The sequence below is a fragment of the Asparagus officinalis genome, chromosome 7 (assembly GCF_001876935.1).
Source record: "Asparagus officinalis chromosome 7, Aspof.V1, whole genome shotgun sequence".
NCBI classification, from domain to species: Eukaryota; Viridiplantae; Streptophyta; class Magnoliopsida; order Asparagales; family Asparagaceae; genus Asparagus; species Asparagus officinalis.
The window spans coordinates 84,921,601-84,940,976 of NC_033800.1; the positions used below are offsets into that span (position 1 = coordinate 84,921,601).

The 19,376-nt window shown below is 35.7% G+C and overlaps 3 protein-coding genes across 8 annotated transcripts in view; 2 read left to right on the plus strand and 1 right to left on the minus strand.

The window, feature by feature from the left end:
• Positions 310-13,211, minus strand: LOC109850553 (APO protein 3, mitochondrial-like). Of its 3 annotated transcripts, XM_020420577.1 has the most exons (7): positions 13,095-13,211; positions 12,653-13,022; positions 11,751-12,184; positions 9,557-10,002; positions 8,314-8,617; positions 6,509-6,664; positions 310-759 (listed from the first exon to the last, which is right to left on the minus strand). In XM_020420577.1, the coding sequence occupies exons 2-4, from the start codon at positions 13,015-13,017 to the stop codon at positions 9,593-9,595; spliced, it is 1,209 nt and encodes a 402-aa protein (XP_020276166.1). In that variant the 5' UTR covers positions 13,018-13,022; positions 13,095-13,211; the 3' UTR covers positions 310-759; positions 6,509-6,664; positions 8,314-8,617; positions 9,557-9,592. The 3 variants fall into 3 exon arrangements, with proteins under 3 accessions (XP_020276166.1, XP_020276165.1, XP_020276164.1); XM_020420576.1 differs by lacking the exon at positions 310-759 and having other exon boundaries at positions 6,216-6,664; positions 12,653-13,025; positions 13,095-13,208; XM_020420575.1 differs by lacking the exon at positions 310-759 and having other exon boundaries at positions 6,217-6,664.
• On the plus strand, positions 4,802-5,634 carry LOC109847456 (probable BOI-related E3 ubiquitin-protein ligase 3). The gene is made up of 2 exons (XM_020416685.1): positions 4,802-5,038; positions 5,116-5,634. Exons 1-2 carry the CDS (start codon positions 4,802-4,804, stop codon positions 5,632-5,634), a joined length of 756 nt encoding a protein of 251 aa, XP_020272274.1.
• LOC109849199 (AUGMIN subunit 4) overlaps positions 14,458-19,376 on the plus strand; it is a 19,883-nt gene continuing 14,964 nt past the window's right edge. For 3 of the 4 annotated variants that reach the window (XM_020419015.1, XM_020419013.1, XM_020419014.1), the window contains exons 1-6: positions 14,460-14,710; positions 14,856-14,903; positions 15,342-15,458; positions 16,686-17,036; positions 17,247-17,346; positions 17,430-17,478. In XM_020419015.1, coding sequence (XP_020274604.1) covers positions 14,582-14,710; positions 14,856-14,903; positions 15,342-15,458; positions 16,686-17,036; positions 17,247-17,346; positions 17,430-17,478 — 794 coding nt within the window. In that variant the 5' untranslated portion in view covers positions 14,460-14,581. Of the gene's footprint in view, positions 14,711-14,855; positions 14,904-15,341; positions 15,459-16,685; positions 17,037-17,246; positions 17,347-17,429; positions 17,479-19,376 lie in introns of all 4 variants that reach the window. The other variant, XM_020419016.1, reaches the window with a different exon arrangement.

Here is a 19,376-nt window from a genome sequence, read left to right on the forward strand (position 1 = left end):
GTCTATTTTGTTTCATGCAAAATAGTCTACACAGCCACTTCATAGAGAAAAATAAAAATAAAAATAAGGATAAAACAAAACCATGTAAAAGACAACGCCACTGGTCGATCTGAATTGGAGTATATCTGGTTTAATTTTATTTGCATTGTGCTTATGTGACGCCGCACAAATGCAGAACCTTGGAATTCACACTAAGGGACTCTACCAATCCAGGAAAAAGATAACCTTCAAATCCACGAGAACTTCGAAATCATGGAGAACTTTGAATCCGCAAAGAATTAAGAGCTACATATTATTTATAAAGAAATAATACAGCTAATTTACAATCCTCACCTTAAATAGAAACATGTAATACACTCCTAATAGTATAAAATTTACAAAATAGAAAGCATCAAAAACTGCCCTAAAATACTTCCTATGATAGAAGAAACAAATCTGTCAAATTTGAATAAATTCAAAATTGATTTTCTACCCAAAAAACTGGCTCAAAATTTATTACTAAAAATAGAAAATTTACTAGGAAGGTACTCTTGAAGGAATTTCAGGAATCTGCCGCTGTGATTGGCATTCTAGGAATGTGCCAATCTGCTTAGCTCTGTCTTGTCGTGATACATGAAAAACATATATTAAATGTCTAAAAACTCCTTCCATATTGGGAATATGACCTTTATTCGCGCTAGCTTAAGTCAACAGCTTATTTGGGGCCCACGTTTGGCTTCTAGCAGACTCAGTGCTCCATGAATTCGTTCGCGACTTGTACTACATCATAATGCAAGGGTTTAAATTGATTTTCAGAATAAGGATTCACTATGTAAGTTTATTGCTAAGCCCTTGGTAGTATTATGGTGTGGAAAAACAGTATCCTCCCTGTGTGTTGCACGTGTGTGGGGTTTTCGAGTTTAATTTGTTCTTAAGGCTACTGGGTATCATGTATCTGGCAAAAACAAATTTCGAACATACGGGAATTGAAGGAAAAAAAAAACCTAACTGAAACGTTCGTATTTGTTCTTGCTCATTTTCACGGGCTACACAAATGGCTAAAACAGTTGCTGATGCACTAGGCATCCCATTTGAAAGCCCTCAGTATATGGTAAGCTGCAATATCAATCTTTTCTGAATTCTTTCCAGCAAAGAAAGAGAGGATGGACAGTGGATCGTGTGAATAATGCTTTTATAGCAAAGAAAGAGAGGATACATACGCAGAGATATTATCAATTCTTCAAAAGCAGTATAGAACATGAAAAAGATAATTATATTCGTAACTATTCTCAATGGAAGGATGAAGGACAAGACAACATGACACTAGAATAATCAATAATATAATAATAAAAAGTTTACATGCACATGCATCCTGCACCTATAAGTTTAGATAAGTATTTCCACTAATATAAGACATAAAAGTGATACACATATGGTAAAATGTTCTCCTAAATTATTATGACTTTACAATTTTGAACTTTAATTCTTGTCTCCTCAACTTTCTACAGGGTAGTTAAACGTACCTAAATTGGCACGAGGCAATATTTTGATAACCTTTTCTAACTAGTCTATTTTATACAAGTGAAACTGAATAAACATACCAAAGATCTGATGTGGATAAAAATGTGCATAAGAAGTGTAGAGTGTGTCCAAGAAGTATCCAACATGTATACTAAGTTTACACATAACATATATAATTAATGAAATGATTCCAACATGGGTATACTAAGTTATAACATATAACATATCAATTTAATGACATGTGGAGAAGTGTCCAAGATGTACCTGAGGAATGTGTAAGAAAGTGTTGGTGTCTGACCCGGACACAATTTCATAAATGGAAACACTCATGCTTCATAGGTTCTCGCCTTTGTGTACATGAATTTAGTTGCTTCATTATATTTCTCAACTTTTTTTAAAAAATTTATAAATTTGGTTTGCTTCATTATATTTCTCACATTGGGTTCAAAATGGCAAGGAAGGTGATCCCCTTTAGCCTACATAACCCTCTCAGTTCTCCAGTACTCCAAATATCCTACTGAATTAATTTAAAGATGCGAGAATCATAGAAATCCTATTTATGCTATATATTTTGTTGTTAAACTCCTTTGGATGCATCCTGTGAAGTAAGCATGGAATATATAATATAAATGTGCATTCATAGTTTATTTCTACTCCAATGGTATTTTGTGATTCAGTCTGGGAAGCAACGGAGGATATTCTCCAAAATATTAAAGCCTGACTCTCAATCTTCAGACTTTGTGAGTCCTAGGTTAGCATAAGTATGGAGCTTGATCACTCTATTAAGCAAACACATAAAGAAATTACTTCAATGTAACTGTAGACAACAGAAGGGTGAAGAAACTAGCCCTCTTGCCATCAATACTAAGTTGAAATCATCAAGGTCATTTGTCAATTTCTTAAAATAGAGGATTGAATGCCCTCTTTTGAGATACCAGATATCATATATAGGTAGAGGATTGAATGCCCTCTTTCCACTTTCCAGATATCATAAGTAACATCTCTTCATTACTACTAAATTGAAGGAGGCATAATCTCAAGGGTTAATTGCAGAAAGACCCACTCTGCTATCGCCCAATTGCAGAATGACCCCCCATATTTACATCGTTGCAGATAAACCCCTTGAGTGGAATTTTGACTCTTTAGCCCTAAGAGGAAGATAAAAATGTTATTTGAATAATAGAATTCCTGAGGGTAAAACAGTCAAAAAATTAACTACATCTATTCGCAATTGGGCTATAGTACAGGTGGTCTATCTGCAACAGCTGAATCACAGGGGTCTAACAGCAATTGGGTAATAGCACAGGGGGTTAATTTGCAATTAGCGCTAATTTCAAACCAAATAGCTCCATTCCTTATTTCAGTCATCTCAGGTTGGAAAGTTACCTCCCAGAGGCACAACCTAGCAGAAGCTCATCTAAGCATTCTTTAATTAATTATCTGGTTATTAATAATTTCTTGAGCATAAATAACCACAAAGATTCTTCTCTGATTGTATGTATCTTCATGATCCCATTCAACTGCACACCACAAACACATCACAGAAGCATCACCAAGAATCTATCCATATAAACCTCATATTACAACTAGTTGAAATTAAATGCATGAACACCAATCTCTAATAACCTAAAATTTCCAATTAAAAGAAAAATTAGCATTAATTTCATTTTATTCCCAAATCTAGAATGAGTTTTTTCTTTTTTGGGATTATAGTGGGTATGCAAGCAGGATTGCGGTGATCGCATTCTTGCAAAGAGGCTTTAGTAGAACCTCTTACATGAGATTATATCAATAAATTTAGATGTAATAATAAATGATCTGGGTATTTGAGCACTGAAATTTTATTCTAAATTTCCAACAAGAAAATTTGAATTATCTTTTAATAACTAGGTCTTCATATTCTGCATGTTACATGAATCCTCGTAGAAATGTTACCTGAATCCTTGTAGACACATAGTTCTGATAACATAGATAGTTTGGGCTTTGAGGTAAGTCCAATTCCTATCTTTCCAAATTGGGACGAAACTTCCATAGAAAACTGCCTGTGATGGCTATTGAGCATTCTTTTAACATAAAATAGTTCTATAATGAATAAAAACTTTCCAACATGGGAATTCACAAATGTAGCTAGTGTTAAATAAATTTTGCATGTCATTTTGTACATATTAATTTTTGTTGTTTTCCCACTGGTACTAAATACAAATTAATTCATCTTTATCTGTCTTGCTTTTATTATCTAGAATTTTATTGTTTCATAATCTAGTTCTACTTCCTATATCCGCAAGCAATCTGACAATTCTGACATTGGTACAAATTTAATATGCTGACCTGTTCATATTTGTAAAGTATTTGTTAATGCCTTATCCTATACACAGAATGAGGTCGAAGAGTATCATAAGGCTTAAGACATTCCTAAATGAGACCAAGCTTAATAAAATTGTGGTTCTGGGGTCAAAGTCATTTGTCTTAGATCATACCAAGACTAATATATGAAGCTTAAACTTCTTTGTTAGATGTTACTCAATGCTGCACTGGAGCAGGGCAATTCTTATGAGGGTCATATTTCATCGAGAATAAAAAGAGTTATCATCCATTTTAGCCTTATCTAAGCATCACAAGTTTGCATTCAAGAACACAGAGCTCCGCCAGAAACATATAGCTGCATTCAATCACATAAGAAACATTTCATGTTTTTCGAACTAATTTGTAGCTTCAAAGAGCTTTCGAGGCCATAGTGTTTATTATTAGCAAGATCTATATGGTCAGTTCCCTAATAAACGGTTAAGATGTTGAATTTGATTGTTCTTTCTGCTCTTTGGTTCACATGTATGAGAAATTGGGTCTTGAAGTTCATGATATGAACATAGACTCCGCTGATCCACTTAAGGTGGGTGGGAAAGTGGCGGTTTTTCAAATAAACAATTAAGTCAATTGAGGATCTTCCTTTGGATTTCTTACCGCAAACTATTTTTCAAGCCTCTCATGTTAATTTCCACAATGGTTTACCTTTTGGGTGGCAACAACGGTGGATTTACTAATTAATGTATTTCAAATTTTGAAACAGATTCTCCTTAAAGACAAAAAGAAAAGTTAATACCCAACCTCCATTTTTTGTCAAGAAAGGCCACGCGTGTGAATAAAGATAGCAGCTCTGCCACCTTTTGCCTTAGCTTTCCGTGAATAAGAACCCATGCGCCTCGTTCACTCCGACCATCTGACAACAACTCTCCTCTCTATCCTTAATCTCCATCTTTATACATTCCCTTTTTCTTCCCCTTTTTCCTACCTCTTGATCTAAACTATGGATATCCCAATCTCGCTTCAATCTTCAATCAACAATGCTCCAAACCAAATCGGGGGTGATTTTTATCAATTTGCTCCAGAGCAACAAGATCACAACTTACTTCCCCTTCCACCTAACATCGACATGGGCTCTGGATTTTCGATAAATCATCCTAACTTGTTTGATTTATCTAACTCTTTTGCAGATCTGATGGAAACTCAAAGGCGTGAGATGGAGCAATATCTTAAGTTACAGGTATTTTTTCAATTTTTTCTTTCCTTATTGATTTTTTAATTAATTTCTTAACAACTATAACATTGTTTCTAAAATAGAATGATTGGATAAGAGTGGGTCTCTTACAACAGAACAGGCAACATATGACATCTTTAGCGAGGGTTTTTGAATATAAGATGGCGATCTTGTTGAAACAAAAAGAGCTGGAGCTAAATATGTTAAAAAATCAGATCGCTGCACTAAAAGAGTGTTTCATAAGGGAAATGGAGGAGAAGGAGGTCTGGAAAAGAGCTGCAATGGAAAAAGAAGAGACGGTAATTTCTCTACGCGAACAAATGCAAAAGCAGCAAAACATAAACATTTCTTCGGGTCATGGAATAAATGAAGAAGCTGTTGGTCCTTCTCTCTGTGCTTTACAAGGTGAAAAAAAAGGAAAAACAAAGGAAGGATGGAATTGGGGTTTTCCCCCTTGCAAGTCTTGTGGTTCTTGTTGTTCGTGTATGCTTTTCATGCCATGCCGACATATTTGTTCATGCAAGAACTGTGCAGACTTTCTCAATGCATGCCCAATTTGTGGCGATGAGAAGATTGATAGCATCGAAGTCTGCTTAGAATAAGATGGTCTAGGATGATAAATGTTTTAAGTGATATTTATAGTGTTATGTTTCTGTTGATAAATGTTGCAAGTGATGTTTATAGTGTTATGTTTCTGTCTGTAAGTTGTAATATGTATTATGAATAAAGTATCTCTAGTCTTTAGGGTGGAACGATAAAGGTTTGTAGTGAAGTTTATAATGTTATGTTTCTGTCTATAAGTTTTGTAAAGTCTATGTATTATGAAAAAATATCTTTCGTCTTAAGGGTGTACCATATACTGTGAATATTTTCTCTTTTGCCACTCCGTATTGTATGCAGAAATTCCTTTTCTCTTTGCATTGAAAACAAAGGAATATTTTTTGTCCTCTTTATAAATACCTATGACACATGGCTAATTGCATGTTGCAAGGGGTTAAGAGAATATGTTGCTTGAAATGTGAGAAACACACAAAAGATCAGTATTAAAGCATTTTTATGGCACTTAAAGTAGCGGGAAAGAAACTATACAAATCTATTCCTTTATACAAAAGGGAGAACCAGAGAGTTACTGTTCATGCTACAGCAATGCTACAGTAGATTTACTGTAGCATTATCACTGTAGCAGATAATTAATTAAAAATTACTGTAGTGCACGGGTATACTGTAGCGTTTAAAAGGAACTGTAGCAGAGCAGGATACTGTGGCATTCCCAGAAAATTCAAAACAGGAGATGTTAAAAAGACGGGATTACTGTAGCAAAAACCCGTGCTTTGCACGGACAGCAGACTAGTAACTAGCAGTGATATGAATAGAAGTTAAAGTTAATACTTAATTATAAGTTATAACAAAAAACATTAAATTTTCTTCTTCACAAAATGACTTTTCAAAGGGTGGCTCAGTGCACGAGGCTCTCACCATTGTGGACTCCGCGGAGGGTTAGATATACGTAGTCTTAGCCATGTTTTGTTGAGAGACTGTTTCCGAGATTTGAACACGTGATCTCTAGGTCACAATGCAGCAACCTTTACCGTTGTGCCAAGGCTCACCCTCCTCGAAATGACTTTTCATAGCCTGAAAATCAATAGGAAAAGGGATTTTATTATGGAGCACAAATCAGCAAAGATTTTGTTTGAAACTGAGAATCCGAAACATTTTTAGTCAATTGGGTCGATTCAAGCTCTCCAATATAAACCTGACCCAAGAACTCCACTAAATTCGTTCCCTTTACATATTATCATTGGTCACATCCATAGTAATAATGTGCCAAGGCTAGTCCATCAGCCCAACTTTTTGAAATGGCTTACCCTTTCATAATTTAGCCAACAATAAAGCTCAGAGTTTTAAGTCTTTCTAATTTGGACTTCTAACTTTATATCATCTCAGATCTTAGCTATTTTTAAATTATCTTCCAGATCATGATAAATGCTAAATTTACCTCTTAAACTATAGTCAAACAAAATTTCACCAGTATAAACAATTTATCCTTCGATATGCAGAAGACAGACTCCACTTAAGCCTTTTCTAACTCTTATTCTTCCCTTGGCTCTCTCAGCTTCTCTTCCAGCTTGGCTTCTAAAATCTATGAAGTCAGAAGCATAATTTCGTGTGGGTTCCACCAAGCAGATATTTCATCCAAAAGAACATTTCTCAATATATTCATTGAAAAAAGAAACAATCCTTGACGTATAGCATTTTCCAAGTGTGGGATCATGACATCTACATCCTTGTTGATTACATCATGCCCCCCACTAAGATGTGCCAAATCACCATGTTGTCACAGTTGTCGAATGATGATTATGTGCGATTATATAACACATACAACAAAAAACTTGAAAACGACTTACAATTTGGCTTAATATTCTAGAGCTTCTGCAATGGTGAGCAGAATCTAAATCACAGCTGTGGTAGATCTCTTGTTTTTTTACCACATGTGCTGAAGTTCTCATGCACTCTACCAGAAGCACTCTGACATGTTTCTCTACATACCTTTCCTAAGTTTCAATTCTTCTTTTAGAGATCCCATGCTAGAGTAGATTTATAAATATCTTTGGATTTTCGGCTCTTGAAGATAGTCATAGAACTACTCATAAGGTAATTCTTATTGTCTTTTCACAGACACCAGATCCTCTGGGTCACTTCCGTATGCCCATAGGTTAATCGTCTCAATATTCTAAGTGTTATCATCTATGTATGCCTTGTCAATAGACATCATGTAGACGGTTTCCAACTTTGTCATTTGCCTTGACATCTTTTGCCACTAATAGATGCCAAAAAATCAAATTCCAAGTTATGGGGTTGCTCAATTTTCTTCCTTTACGTTGAATGTCTCCTCTGAGAGGAAATTAACGGTCATGAATTTTATGTCTCAGTGGCCTATTTTGTTTATTTTATGCATGAATGGAACTCATCAGTTGTGTAATCTTAAGCTTAGTTTGTCATGATGACCTAGTAACTGCAACTTATGTAAGTGTCCATAATCTTAAGGTTAATTTGTCATGATGACCTAGTAACTGCAACTTATATAAATGTCCACTTCAAAATAAGAGAAAGGCAGTTGACAGGAAATACAGTCCAGATAACAGATATCATGAATGAAATTATATCACAAATAATGGCATGCATACATGATCTGATTAAATGTGAAATATCTTACAGTTGTACCACCTGAGAACAAAGCATTCTATGCAAAATAAGGGGACAATAAAAGTACCAAGACAGACCTTGATTACTGTCAGTAGATGAGAACAATGGAGAATACGTTGCCTGCGCTTTCCTTTCCTTCTTCTCTAGAAACTGATCTAGTTGGAACACGGCCAAGTGGGATTTGAACCTAGGTCGTTCTAATATCATCTTCAAAGTCCCTTCAAAGTTCAACCACACCAATACTCCGAAATGATGAAGATTGAGGATTATAATTCTATTTACTAACAGTTGCAAGCAGTAAATGTCCGTCCCCTTTATCAGATACTCCGAGAATCCAGCATTCATGAGGATATTTTCCAAAGTAATCTTCTCCAATGTACCCTGCATTACAATCCATAATTAGATATTAGCATCAAAAGATCTTTTAACAGATAATGTGAACAAATCAGGAAAGAAATTGCAGAACTTTTTGCAGAAAGAAATTCCAGTTCTATAGTTATGATCCTAGTCCAGATATCTTTTAATATGCAAAACTGATGGTACTATCCTTATGGAAAATACACACCATCAAACTTAAAGAGTGTCATGTCAATGCAAGTAAAAAGACTTCGTGATGTGCTAACGTACGCACGCAGATATACTAAAATAAAAGGAATAGGTATATCATGATATGTGTTTGATGAGAACTGGTGAAGAGCAGTATTCCAATTTATAATTAACGGTGTACCAGATCAAGAAAACCATAAAGCATTGTGGACCGCATAACTTCTCGATTCAAGTCTTGATCTATAATCACACAACAATTACAACTAGTAACAGAGAGAATCTGTGGCATCAGTCACTGGTTTCTGCCTCTAATGGTGTAATACAAAATTTATTCACCCTTTTCATCATTGGTTTATATATATATATATATATAGCCCTTAAATCATGCATATTTGCAAAACTCCCCCAAAATCTTAGTATTCGCAAAACTAACCAAACCAACAACTTCGGAAAAAGATAGCCCCAAGCAATAAATCCGTAGCTTTGAGAGGTGAATTTGTTACTGTATTATGAAAATATCGAAAAAAAAATATTCAACTTATTACTCACCATATCCAAAAACGTTGATGACTTCTTTGTTTTTTTTTTTTTTTTTGGAGTGTGTGTGTGTGTTGTGAGGGGCGGGGGGGGGTTAACCAAAGTCTAATGATTTGGGGATAGTTTTGCAAATCCTGAGATCTGGGGTAAGTTCGTCAAATGCACATTATTTAAGGTCTATATATACCAAAAGCCCTTCATCCTTTAACACAAAAAATTTTGTTAGCATTATCTAACCTCACTGATCTGACCACGAGCTTCATAAACACTGCTTCACACAACCAACTTCTCTTCATCTAATCCGGGTAAAGTAACATCTTCCCTCATAAACCGAGCATACTCCTCTCCCACACTTGCTCCAGCCTGTGCCAAGAGCTCCACCACAGCAGGGAGCTTCCCATAGTACTTCTTCATCTCGTTAGTCAGGGGCCCACCGAAATGATGACCTGGCACGTGCCATACATACACAGGAGGCACCAGGGCATCGATTGTTGCCTGCTGCCAAGCATGCTGCCCATCACGCATCTGATGCTTATAAGCCTGACATATCCTTGCACGGTGCCCTTTGGGCCCCACCTGAACCTCGGGACAGTATCCACATGTTTGGACCGGATACTTCTGCATGAGCTTTAGGGCACCTGAGTGCATCTTCGACCATGCTTTCATGCCCGACTCGGCTATGTCTATATGGGAAAGGTTATGATGTTAGATTTCTTGATAGACTCTATCATATGGCCAAGGTGCAGACAACAAAAGGCAAAAATGTACCGATGCAATAAAAACTAGGGTTATTTAGGTATTAGCCCCTCAAATCTTCAATAATCCAATATTAGTCCCGGAAATGTTTGAAATTGCTCATACGTCCCTCGAATCCTAAGGGGTCTTGCAATTTGGTCCCTCAGTGACTAAAATATCCCTCAAGTAATGTTTTTTAAACACAAAGGGGTTTGGGGGAACATAAAGTTAGGGATATATGGGTTATTGAGGGACCAAATTGCAAGAACCTTAGGATTTGAGGGACTTATGTGAAATTTCAAACATTTGAGGGACTGATATGGAATTATTCAAGTTCTAAGGGACTAATATCTCAATGACCCTAAAAACTAACTGAATTTATTTGGTAGCTAATGTCAGAGAGTAATTCAGAAAGAAACAGAGCAGAAAGGTCGCCTGAGATATTAATATATCTATGATTGATATTAAGTTTGTACCAACTTCATAAATAAAGAGGAGCAGGAGAAAAAAACAAAATCATCCAGGACTAGAGAAAAAATGAACCATAATGTGTTACTTGGACACTAAAGCAAAGTCAAACAAGACCAACAAAATAAAATACTGAGGATAGCTGAATATGAAACCACATAACGATTGGTTATACATTAAGGTCCCTATGGGCTCCAAAATCGAGATAATTTGAATAAACTAGCCTTGGAAGTTCAATGTTTGAAAGTTGCTTGACATGATGATCTAAAAAAATTACAAAAAGAATCTAATCATGGTTTTCCACTTGTCTTGGAAATGTCATCTTTAAATATTGGTTTATATTTCACACATTATGGATGGTATTTCCATGTACCATTAACAATTGCACGAAATGAATCATAACTTAAGGTCACGAAAAATTTCTCCAGATTTGTTGTGCTACTTAGAATATCCCTAATAGTATACATAACGTTTTGGCCGGAGCCTTTTTCTCATATTCCATTTTCAGAGTTATGTGTGATGAGGATGTCACAAAGATAAGGTTGGGACAAATATTATAGTGAAGTTAATTAGAACTTCTGTTTGTGTAAGAAATTTCTCCCTATGAAAATTCCATGCAGGACTTAAATATGTGTGTGGATATGTCCAATACTAACAGATGCGGAAGCCTCTAAAATATACCTCAATATTTGTCAAATCAAATAAGTTATTCCTCGTTTGGGCAAAGAAAACTATCTATAAATCAATTTTCACATATGCAACTGAAGGCCTCGTAGAAATTACTTAGCACAGAAAGAAACGGTATAAAACTAATAGTATGTCAGAACAAAAAGATGCAGCATCAGGGCAGGAGTGAAGCTTCAGTGGAGATATTACTGTACTGCATGGCATTGGCAAATGAAACACAAAGAAAACCTTTCATTATGCTACTGTCAAGTGAAAATATGTGGCGAAGTAGCAGATGAGAGTCCAGGTGTCTGAGAGAAGTTATGAGATTGGCCTCATCTAGCAGTCTCGATGAAAAAGAAAATGAGTCACAATATCATCCTCTACATTTTTAGACCTATAAATAAACCAAATTTAGGAACCATGATAGCAATTATCATAAATATTAATATACTTTCCCTGACCTGACTATGAATACAGCTATATCAACCATGATATAACTTCTTGAATTATGCAACGCGGTAAAGATAATTTGAGATACCAAAAATTTGAGATAGCAAACCTTGAATGCTTCCACCAGATGATAATGATTCAGAGCTGCAATCCTCAGAGGTTTTCTTCTTCGCCCAAAATCCATATGGTTGAATATCTTTTCCACTTGAGTAATCACGTGGGAACTTCCGCTCAAAATCTATCATCTTTCCAGCAATATTATAAACAGGATGCACCCGTCTCTTCGTTGGATACTCAGGAATATCTACACCGGCTTGTATACATAACTCCATGATTGCCGGGATTCTATCGACTAAGAGTTGTTCTTCATGAGAAACTGCTCTCCCCAATCTATCATAGAGATGAAATGAATTCACTACAGGAAGAATATGATCAATTCCTCCTCCTCCTCCCCAATTGTGCTCCTTTGTCTGAAGACTCACAGCAACATCACAAGTACGAATTTTATGAGGATAATTTCCAATATGAACTTCTCCACATACTCTGCATTAGAACCAACAACCAAAATATCAACGTCGCAAGAAAATTTAACTGATTAACCTACCCAAAATAGAAAGGATTTTTCTATTTGGCCCAAGTCCTCATGCTGCACAAAGCAAACATGATCCATGCCAATAACAAATCAATACCATTATTATTCTTGACTAGCAACATGTTAGTCTTTACTAAAAAAGAAATTCTGAGGAGTTTCTTACTTACTATCTATCTGAATAAAAATTTGAACATATACATATACATAAATAATTAATGAGATTAATGGTCATACGCAAATGATAAGCACAAATGATCATATTTTAGATGGCATAAAAATTTATTCTAGATATGTTAATCCATATCCAAATCAACATTTCTTACATCAATCAATTATACAAAAACTACTTCACAAAACTATAAACTTCAAAATAAAATACAACAAAACTAACCCAACCAACAAATGAACAACAATTTTACCTGCAAACATGAACCGGGATGCTCTCCAAAACCACCGAAACGCATCGATAAAGATCCTTCCTCGCATCGAACACCTGGTGTGCAACCGGTACCAAGCTCTTCACAAGCAGCCCATTCTCGGGCGGCTTAAGCACGAACTCTCGAACTTCTTTCCTCTCTTTTCTCCTTTGTCTCCCTCTCCTCTTGAGCTCGTTAATGCTTGTTACCAATGGCTTTCTCTCGGGACTCTTTGGGCTCCTTGGGAGCTCAGATAACCCACTAGAATTTGAAATTGAAGCAATGGCTCTAACTATACTGTTAGTTGAGAAGTTCTTTAAGTGTTTGTTATGGGTTTTTATCAAAATTTGGGTTGATCCCTTCAGCATTGTACCTGCTAGAGGAAGGGGACAAAATCAATAACTGCATCAGTCAACAGAGAAATTTGTTGGGTTTCGTGATTTACCTTCAGAATTGTATTGACAATTGTTGAAGGCCCCTTAAACTATTCAAAAAAATACTTTGGGATTTGATTCAGAGAATGAACCATTCAAGAGAGTTGAGGAAGACTAGGGTAGAGAAAAGAATGCCGATGTCAGGTGACGGGAACGGGCACCCGACCCGAACCCGAAAGCATTAAATCTCGTGTTTTTAAGATCCTAGTCCCTTACATCTTCAATAATTGCATTTTCGTACCTAAACTCTTGAAAAGTATATATTGGTCCTTTAAATCTTCAATAATTGCATATTAGTCCTTCAAATCCTATAGGGACTTGCAACATGGTCCCTCTATTAACATTTTAGCTTAAAAAAGACCTAAATTGACTGGGTTAACTCCTAATCCAAAACCTACAGTCACAAAACTACTCTTTTCTCCGATGTTTTCAACCCTTTGTAATGATCAACTTTGGGTTAGGTTTTTTAGCTAATCATTAGAGAAGAAGAATTCAGGTAAGTTTGAGTTTATTTTACGTGTATTGGATATAAACTGATCAAGAATGGGATTGTCGCTTTGTCTCTAATTATTAGATTTGACAGAATAATCCCCCCAAACCTAACTTGATTTAACTTGAAGGACTATTTTGGTAGACCCAAAGGATTTGAGGGAATAATATGCAATTTTAAAGATTCAAGGGGTGAATATGCAATTGTTGAAATATAAGGGACTAATATGCAATTTTTAAGAATTGAGGGACTAATATGCAATTATTGAAGATGTAAGCGACTAATATCAGTTTAGACTACTCATGAATGGATAACAACCTTATTAACCCCCCCCACCACCACCAGCAGCACTCTATCTCTTTAACATTATGGTCCTCCTTATAATGCTTTTATTGGTCCCTATCGCCCGCTTTGCCAACTACCCTGCCCCCTCACCATTCTCTTTCTCAAGCTCACTCTCTCCAATGCAACATCAATCCATTCAGAAATCAATAAAGTTTTTGAATTGAAATCCTAGCTCAAACCGTAGGATACAAAAAGACACTGTTGTTGACAAAGAATGTGAATGAGTGAAAAGTTTTTAGGGTCTTAATAGTTACAAGTTAAAATGGTGAACTGATGGGTATAGCTTTCCAAGCAACAAAAAGGCTACAGAAACAGAATATACTCCTACCATTTTAACATCACCTAACTTGAGAGGTTGATATCAATGTATGAAGTATGAAGATGATTTGGAATTGGGTGACTTGTATCAACATATGATGATTTGGGTACTAAAATCTAAATACTAAAGATGTAAGGGACTAGTATTGAAAAAACACCAATCTATAATTGGACTCTAAATTTATAATGGACTTGGATCCAATAGATCCGCAAGCGGATCACGTCGAGCTTAAATCAGAACCCGACCCGTTGTCTCCTGCCGGCGTTCCCTCACTTTCGAAGGCAAAAGGAAAAGCAAATCATTACCCACTCCCATTTCTTCTTCCTCCTCCTCCTCTGTTTTCAATGGCGAAGGGCTCTCACTCTCAAAACCTACCTGCTGACGTGGCAAACCTCGTTGACCAACTTGAGCGCCATTGCCTTGCCCCCGATGGATCCTACATGTCCAAATCCGCCTACTCCGATCTCCAACAAGTAATCAAATTCCCTCTTCAATTTTAAATTTGTTTAGGGTTTTAATTTGGGGGGTTAATTTGCAAATATAGGGTTGATTTTGGGGCATATAGGGAAGAAAACAGCTTTAAGCTTTTGGCTGATGACGATTTTGTGTGAATTGCAGGCAAGAGAGGAGATGTCGAGAGAGAGGACACGATACTTGGAAGCCATGGTACATTGTTCATCTAGGGTTTAGGAAAATAACGATTTTGGGTTTTTTTCCCTCGATGTTACTCCTCCAAATCTTTCATATATTGAAATTAATCCTCCAAATATTTAAGTATTTTGAAATCAGTCCCCCAAATCTTCATTTTTGAAATTAGTCATCCGAATGTGTTAAGTGTTTTGAATTAGTCCCTCAAATCCGTCAACCTGGTGCAAACTGGAGGGACTAATTTCAGAACACTTAAAAAGATTCAGGTGACTAATTTCAAAATGTAAAGATTTGGGGGACTAATTCAAAATACTTCAAGATTTGGGGAGCTAATTTCAAAATATGAAGAGTTTGGGGACTACCTTCAAGATATGAAGATTTGGGGGACTAATTATGAAAAAAACCCTTGATTTTTTTCTTTTACTGTTAAAATTTGTTTGTGGTTGTTTTGTATAGGCGGTTTATGCCGAGGCGATTGCAATGGTGGAAGAGTACCAGCAGGCGGTATTGAATCTTGGAGGGGTTAGAAATCAGCAGAGTCTGTACTCGCAGGGATTGAGTTGCTCCCCTCAGGTTTTGTTTATTTTATGTAATTTTACTTCTTGATTAAGTAAAGGTATAATTCAAATCAAATTATAGATAGTGTCTGTCAGCAGTTTAGCTTGAGTTGGTGTGTCCTAGACTCATAATTGATCCGTTGCTTACCTAAAGGAAATTTGCTTTTTTGGCTCATAATTGTGCCAAACTTTTAGATTTAGAAATAGAACAAGCAACAAGCCCATACCTACAACATTTTGTGCTGAGCAGTGCAAAATGTCAGCTTATGTGCATTACTCCTGCTTTACTTTTATTTTTGGCAACTTAAATAATTTTTGGGGTTAATTGCAGTTGAACACTTTTAACTTTTCTTGAGTTTTAAGTTAAAGTACCCTGAAGTTTAAATTTCCCCAAGCAATACCACAAAGTTTCACCCCTTTTAACTTTAATACAGTATGTTGCATTGCAGTTTGGCTTTCTGTGTAAAACACATTTTGTGACTATCATGTGATAATATTTGGAGTTTTATACCCCTAGACTGAAAAGAAATCCGCACGAAGCCTTTTCTTCCTCCTTCAGATATTTAACCCTAAGCACAAAGGGTATTAATCCATTTCTGAACTTTTCCAAACTCAAATGACTGAAATTTGATGTTGAAGTGTAGCAAAAACAACCATTGTTTAACAAGTTCACGGAAATTTAATGGGTATTGATGTCATTTTACTCCCCCTGATGTTAAGTCAGTGGTCAGTGGGGGTAAACTGCACATTAAAACTAATTTGGATTGGTTTTGTTTTTTGTTGGGTTTTTTTTTTTTTTTTTTTTTGGGGGGGGGTAACAAGTTCACGGAAATTTAATGGGTATTGATGTCATTTTACTCCCCCTGATGTTAAGTCAGTGGTCAGTGGGGGTAAACTGCACATTAAAACTAATTTGGATTGGTTTTGTTTTTTTTTGGTTTTTTTTTTTTTTTTTTTTGAGGGGGGGTGTGTGAATTAAATCTAAATTTAGGGTATCAAAGTCAAAAATTGATGAAACTTTAGGGTATTTAAGTGCAATTAACCCTAGTTTTAAATAATCACATCAAGAAAGAAAGTCATCAACAGTACAGCATCTACTCAGGCTATAGTGCTAATAATATTCTAGATTATTGTATATATAAATTGCATAACATTTATGTTATTTCTACTTTTTAGCTAGTACCAAAGTTCTATGTTGTTTTTCTGTCTTAAAATTAGGCGTTTGAAATGTTTCCAATTCCAGGTATATGATTCCCTGGAACATCGATTAGTTGTTGCTGAGGCAGCTCAAAGGTTGAGGCTTCCTCTTCTTTCTAAAGACGGGGAAATTCATGAGGAGGAGATTGAGAAGTGCAGTTTGATATCAAGAAGTTCTCTTGACAGCACAGCAACTAGCATTACTCCCAGCTTTAGCTCAAACTCAACAAGTTACAACAATAGCTATGCAAGTAATAGTAGTATGCTGAATGCCTCTGTTCTGTCAAATAATTCTGATATGGTTGATCCTGGAGTTGGTGGAGTTCCAAATTGTTTTCTTGGGGTGACGCCAGGTTTTTTGAGGCAAGTCCAGCAAGAGCAGTCTGCAATGACTGTGGTATGCCTTACTTTTGAAAAGCTAGATATTGATGTTTATTATCATAAAAAAGACAATAAAATAAACGTAAATAAATAAACGCTGACAAACACCCACGTCCATTGTGTGGCTCTAATTATCTAGTAGTGCTGTGGAATCTTTTAACATTGTATCAAGAAAACAATCTAGGTGTTCCAATTGCTTCTCTAAGATATATTTCCATGATTATAGGACATGATGGAGTACCAAAGGTCTCTTGTTCAGGAGATCGAATCCCGTTTAGAAGCGAAATGTGAAACATCAGCTGATATCTTCGCCATAGATGAGAATGGTATGTTAGTATTCTTATTTATCAATGCATGAGATAGATTTACAGCTAGTAATCCTTCATTATCACATTTTTTATATACTCAGAAGAATCCTCTCCAATTAGTCAGATTTCAAGTGCTCGGCTTCCAGAAAGGTGAACTCTTATCTATCTCTTATATTTATTTCCTTTCCTTTCTTTTGTATATTCCATATGAAAAATTTGCAGTTATTGCTTTTAATGCCCTTGATTAATTTCAGATATATTATCAATTTCCTTTAGTTCATTAAATATCTTTCTCTTGATCATGATACTGCCTTCTGCTTCTTGTTTCTTCTACAGTGTTTTTATTCAATACTGCCTTCTGCTTCTTGTTTCTTCTACAGTGTTTTTATTCAATACTGCCTTCTGCTTCTTGTTTCTTCTACAGTGTTTTTATTCAATACTGCCTTCTGCTTCTTGTTTCTTCTACAGTGTTTTTATTCAATACTGCCTTCTGCTTCTTGTTTCTTCTACAGTGTTTTTATTCAATAAAATCACCTCTTGTTATGATAACGATCATTTTGTTTTCAAGGATATGAAAAAAGTGTGTACATGCATCAAAATTTGCTCAAAGCAAAATACTTTGTTCGATAGACAAATAATATCCTTATGTCTGTATTTCCTTTCTCGAAATAGGTTGCAGTAAGTCCAAATAGCTGTTTGTTTCTATTTGTTTGCTGAGAGCTAGCTGACTAGGAGGTAATAATTATCAATCCAACATGCTTGTACCACTGACAGATGAGGTACACAGGAAATGATTCTTAGCCATGTCAAGTTCCCAAAGGAGAGATGAAAATGAACCATATTAGGAGAGAGACTTATGTAAGAATTCTGAAATATCTTTAATGGGTCTTCTGAACTTTCACACAAATGGAGATCACAAAAGTGAAACCAAGGGATATATGATTGTCAAATCCAGATCTGATTTGGAATTGTTCCTTCTTTTAAATCCACTTACTGAACTCAAATTTTAAAATGCAAGACGATATTATATTTGATGGCCTTCTCTGGCGAAGTTGTTCTTCCTTGCCACATCTAAACAGGCTCCAATTTTAATTAGCTATAAACATAAATTTGATATTAGTCTACGTCTCATTGTAGATTATGATGGGGCCTGGGTAGTGTTTCATCACCAGTATTTCTACTAAATGAGGCTTTTATCAACCCTTCTCTCCCTAATTTTGAACCTTTCCCAAGTTTGTTGTGGGGAAATGGCTTCATACCACAATATGGATTCTATCTAGCATTGTACTTATCACTGTTCCTCCAAAAAAAATTACAGGCTTTGTGTATTACCAAATTGTGCACATTTGTCATGTGGATATATGATGCACCAATGTTTCATAAAGCATCAGTGCTAGACCCTGTGCGCAGGCGCCTTGGCCTATGAAGTTTTTTGGAGGCGGTGGTGGCTCTGGCCTAAAAACTCATGTGCCATTTTTTTATTGCTTGAAAAACTGGAAACATGCAAAGAGAAGTAGTTTTGGCAATTTTGAGAAAACTGTTCATATGTAAGAGGATCATTGAACACTACTTACATTGATTTGAAATTTTGAACTAAGAAAAAAGCTTAATAAAGAACGTGAATCAGGAAGATAAAAATCTAGAGTACATTTAACGAAAGTGCTAAATAACTTTTTTTGTATATTTTTCAAGCTACACATTATGATCGTATATGTGTACTTGTTTCTTGCATTTGTATAGACCCTCACCCTCCAAATTAGCTTCCAAAGGAATTTTCAATTATAACTTACATGGTATACATACGAATGTACATATGTATGAATCTACGTATATATGTTTCTCACGTATCTGCTATTTTATGTCACTTAATGTATACTGCTTTATTCTTCTGCGTTGTAACTATGATTTGGCTCGTATTCACGTCTATTGATTTTTTTTTTTTAATATAAATGAATGAGTAGTTTATTTTGATAATAGCGGGTGCATGGGGCCCTAAAGAAAAGTGGTGGTGGAAAAGGTGTTGAATCTCTGACTTGTAGTTGATGGTT